The following is an 18,758-nucleotide window of genomic DNA, read 5'->3' as shown; positions in this document are numbered from 1 at the left end:
GGTACTCTGAGGGAATGCTACAGAGAGCCATCTGATATGCTTGATTCCTTTTCATCATTACCCTACATTATCGGTGGTGAGTGGAACACATCTTGATCTTGCCAAGGACAGGTCCTCCTGTGCTTAGCCCCTGGGACAGACAGAGATCCTCCATGTAATAATGAAAAGATGGGGCCTGATAGTTGTCTGGCAAGAACAGAATGCAGCTGGGAGGGATTTTTCCTGTTTCTCTCAACAACATACCTCATACTGCCAGATGGATTTCTTTATTTGCTCAAAGGCCATCTGACATTCTGGTTAGTCACATTTCAGATCATAGCCTCATCCTACCATGTATCAAATTATCACAGTCCCTGGCTTCGGAGAGGTGCTAGCAACTGAATTTATCTTTGCTACATCAACAACCATTTTGTACATTGATATCTGATGCTGTGAAGGAATTTTTGGATGTTCGCAAGGGAGGCGATTACAGCCCTTTCCTGTTATGGGAAACCCTAAATACAGTCCTCAGGGAAAAACTTATTAGTTATGCTAATCTCTTCCAGAATAGGAAGGGATTTAAAAAAGAGAAGTCCTTATGTAATCCTCTCTTGCTTTAGAGACCGAATAAAGAGGCCACACAGTTCCCAGGATGCTATGAATGCCCTGAACCTCGGATTCTCTCTGCCATGACACTGCTCCAGTAGCTCCTCGGATGTCGAGGTTCACTGTGGGGAGGAGGTCTAAACCTCTGGGGCCCTTAGTGCAGTGATGGGTATTTTCAAACAGCCACTCATTTTCAACCACTTCTCAGTCACTGACCAAAATGCTCACTGTAACTGGGTTCACTTGGCAGTGCAGGTACCCAAAAACACAGTGTGGAGGTAATGATGGTGTTAAACACAAAAGAATTTACTTTATCTTAAAAAAAATAATATCTGGTCCAATACTACAAAAATCATAAACAGCAAAAGAAAGATCATAACTACAAATGCCACAGTCTTTTTATCCATGATTTAAACTCTTGTAGCTATTTTTCCTCTCACTGAATCAGTGTCCAATACTCCTTCCCCATAGAGGGTAGGAAATAATTTCACCAGCATGAAATAGGAGGAGGAAAAAAACAAAAAACCCTTCTGACTCCAATCTGTTACCCAACCGATCTTCAAAATCCAGATATATCTATCCACACTATATATTTATTTATTTATTTATTTATCCAGGCACTTCAAAGCTGTGGTCACAGGATAGATTTGCAGGAACTCCAGCCCGTCAGACAGGGGGGGGGGGGGGGAACAGCCTTCCTGTAGGAACTGGTCAAAAAAATTAAAAAACTCTCAAAACCTTTTAAAGACTACCTCTGGTCAACCGTGAGGCCTTCCGAAACCCCACCTCAAACGCCTTCCCCTCAGTCTTCAACCCAAGTGGGTCTAAGAGGAGCTGCTCCTGCTGAGCACGCCCAGCCCAACTATATTTAGAAGCATGACCCCTTCCCAAAGAGAGAGGATGGGCTCAAAAAGGAGGCGGCCCTTCCAATGCAAAACCCCAAAAGGAGGGCAGGGTCACAATTTTTAGTGATAGTTGCAAAGCCACCGAGTTAAATTAGCCAGCTGGAAACAAAACATAAGTTTTTTGGCTCTCTTAAAGTATATAGAGCATTGGTACAGTGGCAGCAGAAACATAAAGTGCTATAATTTTATAATTTAGAATGGGCATCTAGATACTTTTGACAGCAGTTTTACAAGCATGGTGATAAGGTAGGAACAGTGGGTAGTGCATATTTGGGTCGCTAGGTTGGGGGGTGTCTAAGTCTATACCTGGCTTAACAAGGACACTTCTCTATTGCTTGGTTTTCACTGGAGAGTGCCTTGGCTGAAGAAGTGGATTTTTCCTCATTGTTAGTGCAGCCCCATCAGTCAATGCAAAAAAAGAAGGACCTGCTGGGTGTGTCCTCTTATATCCTGTACTGTTAAGATTTGGAAAGTGATGGGAAAAAGTCCAAAGATTGTTCTGTGCTGTTCATCGCCCCTTTCTCCAGTCTGGAGAAATCCTCATGCATTGGTACATGCTTTTAATCCAGAAGCTAAGGAATGGTGGGACACAGGCCTTAGATTCCTGTGACAACTATATGAGAGGGATGTCTTAAAGTCTTTTAACAAGTTATGTTCAGAATTCACAGTGTCAGAGAGGTGCAATAATCATTATGATTATCTGATCAGGGAAATGCAAAGACATAGATTGGGTGGCTGGGAATTGCTAAGCCCCTCACCAGTTGAGATGGTCTTTATGCAAGAAGACTCACTTTGGAAAGTCAGCTCGCTAATATGCAAGGCTATTGAACAGACCGGCCTAGCAACTGAACCCTAGGTTGTGGCTGAAGAGCAATGGAATACAGATCTTGTTCTATAAGTGAGAGCAGAATGCTGAAAATAGAAATGGCAGGAAGCCAATAGTGTTTCAATGTGCACTCAGTGCTCTTAGCTCATGATTAAACATTCCTTTATGTGTTTACAGACCCCTTTTGTACTTTTTACATTTTTTTCGTTATTGTCCAAATTCTGTTGGCAGAGTTGTGGTCAAGTGGCCACATGCATGCATGTTTGGTGGCAGTGCCCCTTTGTGTCTACTTTTTGGGGCAGAGTGAAGCAAGTGGCTTGTGCAATTCATGATAATAATGTGGATTTTGTGCCAGAACTTTGTCTGTTGGGATGATGGTGGGGTCAAGTCTTTGCTAAATACAAGTGCCCCCCACATTAGAACACTGGCATAGGCAAGTTCATGATTTTGTATTCATAGAAAAGTTAACATACATGCTAAGAAATAACACTGCTCTGTATGACAAAATATGGGAGAGCAAATGGAAGTTTTACATCTCCAGTTTTAGTGATCTGTGCTTATTCTTTGTTTATCTAGAGAGTCCTGTGTGGGTGAACTATTATGTTTTTAAATATATGAGAGCTATTATAAGGGATGGATTTAGGGGTTTTGCCATTTCTAAGCACTTTAGGGCCCAATATTCAGTGCTGGCCACGTAAGTAACTTAGCTGGATATGACTTGCACTTTCACTATTGGGCCCTTGATGTTTTTACTCCCCCATCATCTATAAGAATCTATTACAGGATAGCAGAAGGCTGCTCTCTGCTGAATGAGCTTCTGCAGAGCTGGAAGGCAGAAAATCTTAATCAGCCTGCTGCTCCTAAATGTTTGCCACTCTTGGCACAAACATAAGGGTAGATTTTAATAGCTGTGCTCGCATGTCCATCTGCGTGCGCTTGCTGGCATGTGCACATGGATGCGCCGATTTTATAACATGCGTGTGCAGGTGCGCGCATGTTATAAAATCAATGGGCCGTGCACAAGGGGGAGGACTTTTGCATACCTCGCGTGGTGTCACATTTGGCCTTCCCCAGTTCCCTCCCAAGAGGCTCGGCACTTGAGCGAGTACCAGCCTTTACGTGCATGGTGGGCCTCTTGGGAGATTTGCCCGGCACGCATAAATGCCAGAATTTACACATGTTGAGCATTTAAAATCTGCCTGAAAATGAGTACCTAATGACAAATCCAGCGCTGAACAGTATATTTGGGGAAAGGGAGGGAGAGAGAGAGAGAGAGAGAACCTAGCCATAATGCCTTCACACTAGATAGGTATTTATATCTCTATGGGAGGCCCACCTAGTAACTCGAGGTGGGGTTTAGGTATTAGTGTAGGGGTTAGGGGCCACTTTGACCTTCAAAGTGAGACATACGAACAGAACAGTGCTCTCTTGTGAAGATTTGATGACCTTCAGAGATGAGATTTGTGCAGTGTTCTCTCAACCTAGCTTGATGTTACCCAGGTAGAGAGTCCATCAAGCTAGGTTGAGAGAACATTGCACAAATCTCATCTTTGGGTGAGTTTCCTCACTCCAAAGGTCATCAAATCTTCACAAGAGAGCACTGTTCTGTTCCTATGTCTCACTTTGAATGTCAAAGTGGTTATTGCAAAGTGTGAAAACTTTATCTCAATTTGTGCTAAGATAGCGCTTTGCATAGGTATTAGCGCAATAAACTGCCTATTACCATAAAACACACCCCTTTTCCTATCACATGCAATATTTAGTGCATTTTGATAAATCCAGGCCTTAGTCAGATAAGTGCCAATATTCAGCCGTATCCATCATAACCAAACACCAAATATAGGGCCAGATTCATTAAGGCTTTTCTCCCATTTTGTGTCTATGGAAAAAACTCTTAGTGAATCAGGCACATAGTTAGCTAGGTAAACTTATCTGGCACTTGCTCAGCCAGATAGTGGCTGAATATTGACCTCCACATGTTCAACCTTTGTCAAAAAATTTGCATTTTCATGCAACACTTCAAGATATGTTAGGTTACTATGTGGCAGTGCCTACTGTTGTTATTCTTGCTGATTCCTGTTTTAGTGAAAATGTACATAGACAAGCACTGACTCTGACCAGAATGCAAGAGTTCATGAAAACATATATAAATGCAAAATACTGAAAATTTCACTAGCTCTCTCAAAAATATAGGCAGATACTATATAATGGGGAGCCTTGTCTAAAAATCTTTGGAGTTTCTTTTTCCTTTGGCCAGTAACTTTTTATAGGGAAAAGAACATTTTCAATATTTTATTTCTCTTGTAACTTCTCTACAAATGCCTCTTATCTTACTTATCTTACAATTTCTTTTAATTCAGGTAAAACAAAGGGTGAGATCTACTTTTCTGATGTATCCGAAAACAGTGTTAAGGTCCATTGGGTGAACCCTGAGCCCCAGAACGTTTACACGTATAATCTTACCATCACCTCAGCCAGCGACCCTGCTCTGATTCTCAAGCAGAGCATCAGTGGGACAGAAAGTGTCATTGGAGGACTCAAGAGCGGGCATCAGTACCATGTGACCATCACAGGCTACCATAATGCACAAGCAAAAGTTACCTACTTTGCCACATTCAGCACAAGTAAGAACTCATCCTGCTCTACTGTTCTCCCGATATGCTTTTTTAAAACTTTCATATGTTCCTGCTATTTAGTTTCTTAAAGAGAAAATTTTTCAAATGGTCCACATTGGGACAAAGTCTGTGGGTACTTTTTACATACAAACTTTAGACTGATTCTCAAAAGGGAAAGTATGCACCTACTTTCTCTTAGAAACTTGCCCTGGGTACAAATACCCGTAGACATTTTCTGCTGCTTTTTTGTGCATAGATTTTGATTGGGAAAGTGCATAGACTTGAAAATACAGTCTAAGTGCATTACTTTCTGAACCCACCAAAACACACCTCAGTAGTTCCTCCTCTAAATGCATCTTAAACTATGCACGTTGATCACCACATATACTTTGCCTTCGCCCTATACACCACAAAATAAATATGTGGAACATTACACATATTTTTAGCTATTTAGGGGGAGACAGGCAATTTATGCCTCGTAAATTGCTGTTCACTTGCATGAATGGCTTTGAAATTGCCCTCTCTATGTTTTATCATCTATAGTATCAATTTGAAGCAGGTTTGGCCTTGATTTATTATGGGCAGTGCTCCCTAGGTGTTGATGGGGAGTTATCCCTGAATGGTCTAAGGCTAACTCTCACATTTGCTCTCCTGACACTGCTGGTGAAACATGAGAAACCTTGAAAAAAACTGAATTTGGGAAGGGAGGAATTTTTAATACTCCTTGTCTTTCTTCTTGCAAGGGAAACTGAAGCCAAATTTCAAAGAAATTAGTTTTAGAAGAAATGTATTTCCTTTCTATAGTATTTCCCGCTTGCTTCCCCAATGCCAAGGATCATTTGTGTTCATTAGGTGCTTTCTCAAATTCCATTACATACATCGACTGTCTTTTCCATTAAGAAATGCTCCCTTACACTACTCCAAATTCTACTCAGTCCCACTTTATATTGTGATTCCTAGAGCTCCTTTCCAATAAAAAATGATTGGTACTGTATATGTGCATTATGACTTGCATGGAATTATAGCTTCCACAGTCTTGATGAGCTGCTGTGAATTTTATTAGATCTGTCATCATTTTTCCACTCTTCCTTATATATCAGTCAGCCCTGTTGCAGATTTTAATTTTATCTGGAAAAATGAACTGGCACCAAGATTGATCCCTGATGTTCTTTCTGGAATGAACCAATTAACTGTCAACCCATACCCAGGCTGTCCAACTTGTTTACGAGCCTTCAGTATGAAACAATATTAAAAGTCTTAGTGAAATCTAAGTGTTCCATATCCAGCACTCTCCTTTGATATAATTCTTTTGTCAGCAAGCCAAATAAATCAATGGAATTTGATTTCTGTGATCTCCCCCCTGGTGAATCCATGCTGGCTCAGGTCCTTCAATCCATGGATTCCAAAATCTTTTCCTTTGCTAGTTAATCCATTAATTTCCCCGTATCAAGGTCAGACTTGCCTGCTTTCCCCACTCCAGCTTTTGTGGAGAGTGCTGCATCTGCCCAGCTCAATTCCTCTAGAACCATTCCTGTCCCCAGTGAGTGACTGAACTGGATTGTCAGTGCTGCTGCCTGCCTTAACTTCCTATGACGTTTCTTAACTAGCTCCACTCTTAATAGACTGGAGCCTCCCTCTGTGTTGCTAGTACTGCTCCTGCACTTCTTACATCCTTCATTAATCCCTGCTGTGAACAATGCACAAAAACTTGTATGTAATATTTCTCCTTTTTCCCAGTCCTCCTCAATTTCACTCTTCCCCTTCCCCATTCAGTTCTAGAATCCTAACTCTGTCTGTTTGCTAGAATATCTAGAAAAGGTTTGTTCCTTGCTTTACCGGCTTCTTTTCTTCTCTTTGTGCCTTTGTTCTCCTGGCTATCTTCCTTCCCCTATTCTTTCCATATACGCTTTCCTGTCTTTCTACGCTGCGATTCCATGTACCTGTTTTGCCCTTTTTGTTTAGACATCCTTTTCAAAAGCTAAATTAGTTTGTTTATTTCTCTTGCTGTACCTCCTTTCATGAATAAATCAAAATGACTATCTTTGGAGGTATATTCAATAGTGTAGTTGCACTATTGAATAAAACCGGCTATCCTAAATTTAGCCAGCTAACTATAGCCGGCTAACTTTAGGGCACTTTTTGGTCCAACCAGGCCTGATTTTACTAAAACTTTTCTTCCATTCTGTGTCTATGGGACAAGTGCTTAGTAAATAAGGCCCTTAGCCGGCTAAGTCATTCATCGAACTCTGAATATCGGAATTAGCTGCTTAACTTGGCCGGCTAACTCAGCTCTTTCAAGTTACACCCCCAGAATGGCCCTAACTTATCCTTTTAAATTCTAGCCCCCTAACTTATTAGCCAGCTAAAATTTAGCCGGTTACGTGTCCAAATATTCATTTAGCTAGCTAATTTCTGAGTTAGCAGGCTAAATGCTTTTGAATAAGGACCTCCTTTTGTTTTTGTATACTTTCCTTATGTGAACTTTTGTTTTCCTTAGAATGATTTCATTTAATTATGCCTACTGTCTATTCACCTTGCAAAAGTTCCATTGAAGTTTCTTTACAAAATATACACACTGAGGTAAAAACCGGGAGATACGAGCACGACTCGGACGCCACAGGCTGCGCAAATTTTAAAAGGCCCGCGGCGACGCACATATCTCCCAGGATGCGGATAATAAAGTTTTGGCAAAAAGGGGGCGGGACCTGGGTGTGGTCTAGGCAGGGCATAGGTGGGGCATGGGCGGGAAATGGGCGGGCTGAGACTGCACCACACAGTCAGTAACGCACACTAGTGTGCACCGGGATCCTAAAACCGCATAGCTTGCTTCTACTATGGGCTGCATGTAAGTAGGAAAATTTAAAAAAAAAAAAGGGTAGTTAGCGGGGTTTTAAGGGTTGGGATTAGTAGGGTAAAAGGGAGGCTAGTTAGGTAGGGGGTTTAGGAAGTCCTTTCTTTTACTGGTGCAAACTGAGAGGGAACTGGGAAATAGGCTTAATGCGTCGCCGCATGCATCTACTAAAATCCCCCCCACTTACAGGCTCGAGATGGCATTCGTGCGCACATGCGCGTGTTGATATAAAATCATCTGCGCTTGTATGCGCTTGTTATAAAATCGGAGCATCCATGTGCGCGTGCCGGCAAACGTGCACAAATGTGCATATTTGTGTCACTTTGAAAGTTACTGCTATCTTTTGGGAAATTTTTCTCCAATCCCTTATTGACAAGCAAAAGTGGATACTGTTGGAGCTGCATAACTTTAATGAGTTTTCTAAGAGAACCTACCCTGCTATATCTGCAACTGGGATTACACAGGGAAAGCTATGCATATATATATGTATTTGAACATCTGGGGCAGATATTTGAAAAATGAGTTCCTAAATTTAGGCTCATAAATTAGGTTCCTAAGCTAGGAACTTATTTTCTGCAGAGTTTATTTTGAAAAACCATTAAAAAAAAATGTTCAGTGGCTCCCTGGCTTCCCAGAGCCACCACCACTGCTTCTGAGGTTTCCTGGGACCTCACCAGACTCCATAGTCTAGCTGGCTGAGTTGAGTCAAGCCCAGCCTGGGCCTTCACAGACCCCTCCATCTTCCCTATCATCCCCCACAAATAAGCCAGGAACAGGGGCCCCTTGCTAGCCTTTACATAATCATTCATTTTGGGACTTCCATGGCCAAAGTGGTAGGAGCAAGCCTCAGTTACTCCTGCCATGCCATTGTACCTTTAACAAGGACACCAGCCAGCCTTGAGAACTGTACCAAGGAGACATCAACAAAATGGTTGGTGCTGGACTCAGAGCCCCCCCCCCCCCTATTTTTGGTATAGCTGTTTGTTTGGCTATACAAGAAAATGGCACTGACTGGCCCTGAGACTGGTGCTATTTGGTTGGGATACTCTAAGGGCAGTCACAATTGAGAATCACTCCTTACCCTTTCTTCATGAGACCCTCACAGAAGGGGAAAGAAGGGGAGGCTGAGCTGTCTCATTTGAAAGGGATGGTACTGGGATCAGAAGGGGTCTTGGGAGGCCCTGCCTGGGCTTGGCTCAGCCCATCTACGTACGCCCAGGAACTGGCTTATTGTCAGAGGATGGGATAATAAGAAGGGAGTGGAGAGGTCCCAGGTGACTCAAAGATCCTAGGAAGTAGCCCAGGGAATCCCCATTTTTTTGTTTTGTTTTGGGAGGGTTAATATTCATTTCAGTTCAGCAGACAAACCAATAAGGATGGGTATTTGTTTATAGCAAATGCAAAAATACAACACATGACCGTTTCAAATGGAACAAACCAAATGGAATGAACTGGCACTTGTCAAGGTCCTGACCCCAGGTCGCTCTGGGCATTTTTCAGTTTAGGACCTGGAGCCAATTCATTCTAGAGCAAAGTGTCAGCTCTAAGGCTAGGTCTCAGTACCAGGCTAAGCCTCAGTGACAAACCTAGGCCTGGCTAGGCCTTGGTGCCGGGCCCAGCCCAGTTAGCACTTAGACTAGGCCTTGGCATTAGGCTTGAGCCTTAGTGCCAGGCTTGGTCTGGTGCTAGACTTCAGTATAAGGCCTAGCTTGGACTTAAGCCTGGTGTTGTCCTAGGGCTAGGCCTCGACACTAGGCCCTGTCCATGGCTAAGCTTCAGCTCTGGGCCAAGCTTGGGACAGAGTTTTGGCCTGAGAAGGTCAGCCAGGGCCACCAAAGGACCATTTTTTAAAGTTGTTTGTTTTCTTTTTTTTGTTTCATGTTGTTTTTAGTTTGGTAAATGAAATGATCTGAAAGAAAATGTAACAATCCAAATAAAATTGGGAAAAAAACCCCCAAACTCCAAAACAAAAAAAATAACCAAACCAAAAATTTTGGGACTGCACATCCCTATAAACCAAACTTGAAACAAAAAAATTAAAATAAACCAAAAAATGAACACTGGCACCCTACCCCTATCATCTGGAAACAAATACATAAATCAAAACAACATTTTTGATCTGCACATCTCTAATATCTCAATCATGGTTCTGATTACACCATGCCTCAGTTATAACAGCAATATCCATACTAATATCTGCAATTAAAATTCTGTAGCTAAAGAACCTATTACCTGGACTATGCACATTCATGCACATCACCATATAAGTCAATTTCTAGATTTCTACTCTTATGTCATTAATTTGTAAGTGGGGGCAAGAACAAATTTATGGCAGCTTGGTTCTTTTTGATTCTTCAATCATCTCCTTCCCTATCCAACAGGTTTAAACTCTCTCCATTGTAGAATTGAAATTGTTCTATGGGAAGGGAAACTCAGTGAATGTAAGACCTCTGTTCTATATAGTCCTACGGCCCTCCAGATCCTGAGGGTCCTGGTGTAATAGTATTCTGCTCTTTCCCTTGCCATAGATAGATAGCAGTCAAGATATTACCATTTGCCTCAAACCTTTTCTTTTCTTTCTGAATTCCACCTGCACCACTATAATTTGATTCTTAGCCAGGTTTTTTTTGTTCTCTGATAGTGCTCATGTAATAGCAGCTCCAGTGGTCCAAAATTCCCCCACCCCCAGGCAACTCCAGCCGGAAATGCCTTACCACGGTGCTTAGGCTTGCTTGCTGACAGCAGATTGGTCCCTCCACTGTCAGTTGTCAGTGAAAGGACAAATCCCTTTTTAGAAGGCTGAAAATACAGCCTTTTGAAAGGAGATTGATGCTGACCTGAGCCTGACCCGGCCCGAGCCAGCTGCTCTGCTCTTGCTTGGCCCTCTCTTCACTGCTAGCATGGATATGCGCCTGTGGTTCTATTAGGCTTGCAAATGCCTCTAAGTAAGAAAAGCGTGCTTTTTACTTCTTGTATACTTTTTTTTAACTCATGGGGCATTTGCACACCATTAGCTTACTGCATCCGGCGGGGACACCATGTTTTACTGCCAGTGTAAAGAAAAACCCACGCTAAAATTTAAATCCAGTTTTATTATACCAGCTCCTTCATGAGCTGAGATTTTACATTTTGCACTTAGGGATGTAGAAGACTTGAATATTGTGATGAAAACTTTGTGGGAAATGTTAGTTCCTTCCGTTTTGTGGAATTTTGGTTTTCCCTGATCCAGTTGTTTTAGCATGCACTCACTGTTAATGCGCACTGTACAAGAACACTACTCCCACACACACAATCTTACAGGGAGTACACTCTCTATACTCTTCAGAAATGACTTGTGGTCAATACCTGAATAAACTGAATGTGAACTAGCAAACCAGAAGATAAAGGATCTCTCTTTACCAATCTACTCAGTTATTCAATCTTTCCCGGGGAGATACATTTTCAGTAGTTACCAATAGAACATAATCAAAGATAGTAACTTTCAAATAGACTCGTAGGCGCACATTCCCGCATGTGCGTCAGCGCATGCCCAGGGATGCGGCGATTTTATAACATACGCGCACATCGTGCGAGTAAATGGGGGAATTTTAAAAGGGGCGCATGCTGAAGCCATGGCCATTTTTACCAGTTCATTCACCAGTTCATCCAGTTACCAGCTAGGTCCTGCCAATCCCCTAATTAGATAGCCTGCATTTCCCCCATGTGGTCCAGACCCTTTAAACCCCTCAGATCTCTCAAGTCCCTAGCAGAAGTAAAGATATGCAGTACTAGACCTGGGTGCGTGCCCAGGCACATGAAAAAGATACGCGCTCCTCTTTTGGACTGTCCCGGAACACCCACACCCCGCCCAGATCACACCTGCTCCCCGCCCCTTTTTGAGATCCAGGGAGATGTGCATGCCACAGGAGATACGCGCCTATGTAGGCACCTTTTAAAATATGCTCTGCGTGCCCCAGCCCGGCATAGGCGCATATCTCCTGGTTTTGGCATGTGCTGGGCTTTTAAAATTCACCTTAAAAAGAAAATAGTAAATTAAGGTGAAAATCATTTTATTTTCATTTAAACGAGTTCCTCTTCATGTTGCTTTTTCTTAACATAAAAGTTCTTTTTTGGAGAGCTAAAACCTCTTCTACAAAATACACACAGAGGCCATGAAGTTCACCCGATTGGCTTCTTAAAAAAATGTCCATCAACAAATCTGCAGTAAATGAAAAGCCAAAAGTAACCAGAATTTTCTGAAAGTGTTTTGTGCATTTTGCTAATGACAGACACATGGATGTATCACTTGAAACTATGAGAAACAAGACTATCACAGTTGTAAAACTTTAACATCTGGTTCCATAAATACATCAATAAGTGACACATATTTAGAGTTGTTTTGCATTAAAATAAATTGGGAGAACGCCACATGTTGCTTAGCTTTCCCAAACCAGCTATTTGTTTATTCACTAAAACTTAGCCAATTTAAATGCTTTATTGCTTTGCAAAGTCATATCTGAATGTTCAGTTTCCTTTAAATTCTTTCCCCCCATCTTATTGGATTAACCTTTGAAACTGGGTTATTTGTCTCCATCATATACATAAAAAGCATTCCCTAAATATTTACACAGTAAGGCATAACAGAAAATATATGGGGTGATTATGAAACTAATCACAAGGTTCTCGGTCCCATGGATAGTGCAAGCATATTTTCAAAGGGATTTCTCTTTAAAACTCACGGTGGTTGCAAACAGCAGATCCAATGTAGGAGCAAATGTACCTGTAGAAAGTACACAGGGCTTTCAGAATGCAAGTCCATGCATTCTTTCCTTCCCCAACCTCTCCCTGTCCCGACTCTGCCCCTTCTTTGCTGGTAGATAAAAGTACCAATACTGTTACCAGCATGGATAATTTTATCTGCAAAGGGAGGTGAGCAATTTTCAGTCAGACTTTTTACTTAGATAAACAGCAGTTTGCCTGTGTACAAAATTTTGAAAATTGTCCGCAGGGAGGCTAACTTTTAAAGGGACTTTTTTGGGTAAAGTATCACTTTACTTGTAGAAATGGCCTTTTAAAAATTGTGCAACCAATAAACAGATGAAATTGCACACATACACACTGTACATTTTCATTCATAGAGGAGAGGTGTTTCAGGGGATAGGGGCTAAAGTCTGGAAGAGGGTTGAGACTTACAGTATGTTTTTTTCATTTTATGATTTTGAAAAGTATAGGGTGAATTTTAAATGACCAGCACACGCCAAAATCGGGAGATGCGTGCACAAGTTGGGCTGACGCACACCCACTGTATTTTAAAAGCCGCCTAGATATGTGTGTATCGACTCACTCTGATTCAAAAAGGGGTGTGGTGTGGGCGTGGTTTGGCCAGGGGAAAGGCATTTCCAGATAGGGCATGGACGGGGCTAAATGATGTGTGGGTACACACTTACACGCCTAGGCGGCACGTCCAGGTCCAGTGCCGCGTAAGTTTACGTATGCTAAGAACTAGGTATAGGTTTCGAGGATCTGGGGTAACTGGGGGGGGAGTCATGGCTATTCAACCAGAGGGGTTTGGAGGATTTAGCTCTTAACTGAGCAAACTGGTGGATGAACTGGTGAAACTGACTAAGGCATGAGTGCGCCCCTTTCAAAATCCCCTGAGCTATGTGGTAGAAGTGGGATTTGCGCACCTAGACACGCGCCTATTTAAAATTAGGTGTGCATGTGCGCGTGTCCAGGCAAACTGTATACATGTGCGCATATGTGCGTGCAAGTTATAAAATTGCCGTGTCCCTGGGTGTGCACCAGTGTACACGTGCCAATGTGCACCAGTCTAAAGGTTACCTTCTGAGTGTGCAAATTCTGTCAGCAAAACTACATGCACCAAATAGCAGATGTGACTGTGTGCACATAGTTATGTCTGGACAATTTTCAAAGCAAACTTACATGGGTAAATTCACTTTGAATACTGGTGTAACATGAGTGCATAACACCTGCAGATTTATGTGGGCTGTTATAAAAGTACCCCATATTGTTGAAGAATATCCAGCTTATCTTCACTTTGTACCTATCCTTAGTAATGTAGACAAAAATTGCTGGGCAGATTGGATGGATCAATTAATATTTATCTGCCAGTGTCTACTTTGTTATTATGCATACTACCCTCCTGAGAGGTGCTGATGCACTACGCCAATCCGTATTATTTTTACAGCACTTGCATTTAACCAATAGCTATACAGTGCCGGTGCAAGGGTCTGCCGCCACCCCAGGCGCTGCTCACGTGATCACCTGATCTCTCTCTCTCTCTGCACTGACCTGCTCGCCCATGCTCAGCACATATCACACGCTTACCATCAACAATTTTTCAGACCACATCAATGTTTGCATATGCAATTTGATGGGGACTATTAAGCACATGCCAATTCCGCAATATGGCTTGTTTCACTTGTGTATATAGTTCATGCAATTCATGTAATTCAAATAACTTAGCTTGTAAGCATCGCTGAAGCCATGGATTGTCAACACACCTGACATGGGTCCATGTTACGAACGCTTGCTGTTCTTTATCAAGGGCTGGAGTTCAGCATTGTATTTGTAGTCCGTCTGGATTCAAGAATTCAACAATGGCGTTTCCGCGTACATTTCCTGTGACATATTTGTATTCTGCCACTGTACTTCAATTTACTACAATTGGGTTTCATGTGAGTTATTGTTGATCCATTTAAATATGCCCATATGACTGGAACCAACATATCAGATTCACATAGGCAGAAAACATAGCCAATGAAATGTTTACAAATATCAACCAATACTGTGAGACTCACACAAGTGCCGACCAATCTAATTCTTCCTTCATCCCCACCAGAGCCACAGTATTAAGCATAAAAATCCAAAAAGACTCTCTGTGATTCAAAAAGGAATTTAAATCACCTCCTCATGCTGACGTATGAACTTGTTCAATCACAGTCCAATGGAGTTGTTCAAAAGGCTGGATAACTTGAAAACCCTAAACAGCTATATTCAAACATAAATGGTTATGTTTTTAAGTTATCTGGCTGCGTGTACTGAATATTGGCCTCTAAATGGCTACTTTTAGTCACCTAACCACAGTGCTCAAAAGGCAGGTTGCAGCTGAAAATTAGTTTAAACCTAGCCAGCCAAAATTTCTCTGGCTGGTTAGTGTACTCAGCTAGTGCTGACAATTTACCCCTAAGTATTCATAACCTAGAGGAGAGGAGGAGGCAAAAGAGCTTATGATGGAGACATTCTAAATACCTTTATTTTTAGCTATTGTTTTGTTCTAACTCATGTATTTGATTTTACTTTTACAGAGATAGCCCAGTCCAGATCAGCTGCTTTCGCAGCTGCCAATCTATTTATCAACTCAGATCCCTTGGACACCCCAGACACAGGTGAGTCACTATATGAAAAAAAAGGTATTGCAGCTGCAGGTAAATCTTACTCTGGTTTGATTACATTTTACTTGTACAGGAGATTAAAATATAAGCAACATTTTCTTCACTTCAGAAGACAGACATATACAATCTCCAATTAATACTAGAAGTTGTCTATAGAGGTTATCCTCAGGAACAGTGGCGTACTTAAAGTATGAAGCACCCCCCCTCCCTACCACAGCAACCTCCGGTTCACTCTCTCTCTCTCTGTTTCCTCTGAATCCCCTCACTCAAAACTAGTAAGATCATACTAATAAGAATATTTCCAATGAGCTGATGAATAGATTAACATCCAATAATTGAGAGCTCATACATTATTTTAAAATTTTTCTAACCAAAATAAAATATTTCAAATGGGAGATACACCAGACACTCAATAATTAAAATTAATAAGGACAGAAAATTCCCCACTCTTCATACCTGAAATCTTTTGATTTCCAGTCACCCTGAGCTTATCTTGGATTAGTGGGGCAGCACAAACTTTCTTCACACATACACAACACAGGCAGAATCCCGTTGACACACACAAACAAACCAGGCAGGCTCCCATTCATACGCACACTCAACCCAGGAGGAAAGAGGTGGGATGCTCATGGGGGGAGTAGAGAAGCCCTATATATAGAAAACCTCCCATATCAAAACAGAACCAACGGCCAGCATTGAATCCTACCATTGAAAAGGCAACACTGCAAATGTTACACTGGACCCTAAAACACCAATACACTTCCTATTAGGAAAACACAAAAAGCCAGGCTGCTATAGAGCCCTACACAGAAACTACATGCTAGCAGAATACCTCACATCTGTCACACATGCAGAACACACACAGACCCTCACCAGATACACAACAAAGAGACCACAAAGTATAAATAAAAATATGCAGACAAAAATTGAACTGGAGACCGCTACAAGCAAGACTCTGTATGCAGAGCAATAATGGAAAAATAGAATCTCCATTCCTCATAAAACTAACAAAATTACTCTCATATATGCTCTCTCTCTCACACATATGCACTCATACATGCTCTGTCTGTCTCTCACACACTCTTTCTCATTCATGCTCTCACTTTCTCATATACATACACTCTCGCTCTTTTATACATACTCTGTCACATTCAACTCACATACTCTATATCAGGGCTTCACAAACCTATCCTGGGGACCCCACAGCCAGTCGAGTTTTCAGGATATTTATATGCAATTGTATCTCATTACATTCAATGTGGATATCCTGAAAACCCGACTGGCTGTGGGGTCCTCAGGACATGCTTGGGAAGCCCTGCTCTCTATCATTCATGGTCTCATTGTCTCACATCACCTCACTCTCACTTTCTCTCCCATGCCCTCTTGCTCACACATACTCTGTGACTCACGTCGGGTCTCTCCCTCTCTTCATTGATTGTCGAAAGAACCCCTGAGGGCTTGTTCCACTCTTTGGCTGCTAGTGGGATAAACTACATCAGGGATGACCTTAGAGGGGTGGGGGGCCCATGGTGAATCAGCCAGAAAGAAGCTCTTTACCCATGATTGAAGGGCAAGAGGGGTTCCCTTCTTCAAAATTGAGATTCTACTCTGCACTTCCACAAAAGACTCCATAACACCCTTTCCCCTTCTCCCAAGACACCTCATACAGCCTCCCCCCATGGCCTGTTCAAGTAATCTCTCCAGAGTCTATGCCCCCCCCCAAAAAAAAATACCCCTTGAAGCCCTTTCCCTTCCAATCCAGATTCTATTGTATCAACAAGCACTCTCCCCTCCTCCCAGGCACCAAGACCTCAGGAAACACTTCCTCCTCTTCCTAACCCTCCCAGGCACCTTGTTGATGGTGACAGTCATCTCTTCCCATCTGCCACTGATTGCTCTGCACAGCGCAGGAAGATACCAATAAATGGCACCGCCCCTTCCTCTGTGCCAGCAGATGCACACTGATGACACTTTCCGCCGACATGCAGCAGATACTGCTTGGGGCTATTGGAGTCCTTCCTGCAGCGCGCAAGATGTCTACTGGGGGATCGCGAAAGCGCAGATTTCGGCACACTCACCCCAGTTTTACCACTCCTTCACATCAGCATTCCCTCTAAGGATTAAGTTGCAGTATGCAAAAACATCTGTTCATGAGCAAAAGTTTTTGATTTCATTACCCTGTGAGCACTACTTTCTTTGATGCAAAAAGCTTATCAATTTTATGCTCACAGCAACTCCGTCCTTAGAGGAAACATTGGTAACAGCATGCACACAAACTTTCTCACATACATACACACACACTAACACACTTGTGTATTCACTCTCATACTCTCTCATGCATACATGCTAATTCTCGCAAATACACACACACACTCACTCACATGCCTCTCATGCACAATCACTGAGTTCTCCTCCGCCTCCACACAAACACTCATCTCACTAACAGTAAACCCTTCACTACCAAGCACTTTAAAAACATAAACCCTTGCAAAACAAAAAAAGAAGACACCTAGATCCTTGCCATACCATATACCATACCAGCACTATCTCAGGACTCAAACAGCAGCAGCCTTATCTATGACACAGCAGCAATACAAATATTATACCATGCCTTGCTTTATTAACCATCTACAGGGGTTAACAGAACAAGCCGTGCTGCTACAAAGCCCTACAGAAAAACTCTATGCCAGCAGAAATACTGCACCCTAGTTACACAGGCAGAACACAGACAGACCCTTACTTAATACAGAATAAAGGTCTACAAATTAGAAACAGAAACATGCAGTTAAAATAAAATGGAAAGCCCAAAAGAACAAAATACAAATATGTAATGTAGTGCACATTCCCATAGATAACATATGCCAATCACTAAAAGTTCAATTTTTTTTTCCTTTGCGGTCTGATCTTATTTTTCTAATCAGTTGGTCTCAGGCTTTTTTTTTTTTTTACATGCTTCCTTTCCTGGTCTATTCCCAATTCCTTTGTTTTCTTTCTGTTTCTTCTATCTCCATCTGTCTTCTTCCCTTCCTTCCTCAAACCCACACTCAGGCTCTCATTCCCATATACTGTCTCTCTTTATCTCACATGCTGTCTCTCTCACACACACACACAGATCATATTTTCACATGCTGTCTCTCTCTCATATTCACACACTGGCTCTCTCTTTTACCTGCTGGCTCACCCACACACTACTCTCACTTTCACATTCACATGCTGTTGGTGCAGGTAGGGTGGGGTCTCCTGATGATACCTCCCTCCTAGCTGTCACCCGGGGCAGACCCCCCCCCCCCCACACACACACACACACACACAATCAACACTGATCAGGTGGCTATCATTGCTCCAGTAATTAGGTTAGGAACAGTAAGAATACTATGCAGCTTTGCAACTGCAGTAGCATACATGAACAATCAAGAGAGCACTGGAGCAAAAGAACTTCAGAGGAAGCAGAGCTACTATTCACATGTTTGGAGGAAAATCTGCTACAGCTTTCAGCATTACACATTGCAGGGTCAGGAGAAAATGCAAGCAGATTTTCTTGGCTGAAACATGATAGATCCAGAAGCTAGACTATTGGGCCCT

General features: G+C 42.2%; 1 protein-coding gene across 5 annotated transcripts in view; it reads left to right on the top strand.

The window, feature by feature from the left end:
• The window catches only part of COL6A3 (collagen type VI alpha 3 chain), a 385,613-nt gene that overhangs the window by 342,446 nt on the left and 24,409 nt on the right, over positions 1–18,758 (top strand). For all 5 annotated transcript variants that reach the window (XM_029606488.1, XM_029606487.1, XM_029606489.1 and 2 more), the window contains 2 exons: positions 4,677–4,940; positions 15,090–15,170. In XM_029606488.1, coding sequence (XP_029462348.1) covers positions 4,677–4,940; positions 15,090–15,170 — 345 coding nt within the window. The remainder of the gene's footprint in view (positions 1–4,676; positions 4,941–15,089; positions 15,171–18,758) is intronic.

This window comes from Rhinatrema bivittatum, chromosome 6, assembly GCF_901001135.1.
Source record: "Rhinatrema bivittatum chromosome 6, aRhiBiv1.1, whole genome shotgun sequence".
Taxonomy (NCBI): domain Eukaryota; kingdom Metazoa; phylum Chordata; class Amphibia; order Gymnophiona; family Rhinatrematidae; genus Rhinatrema; species Rhinatrema bivittatum.
This window is presented reverse-complemented; position numbering and strand designations above follow the sequence as displayed.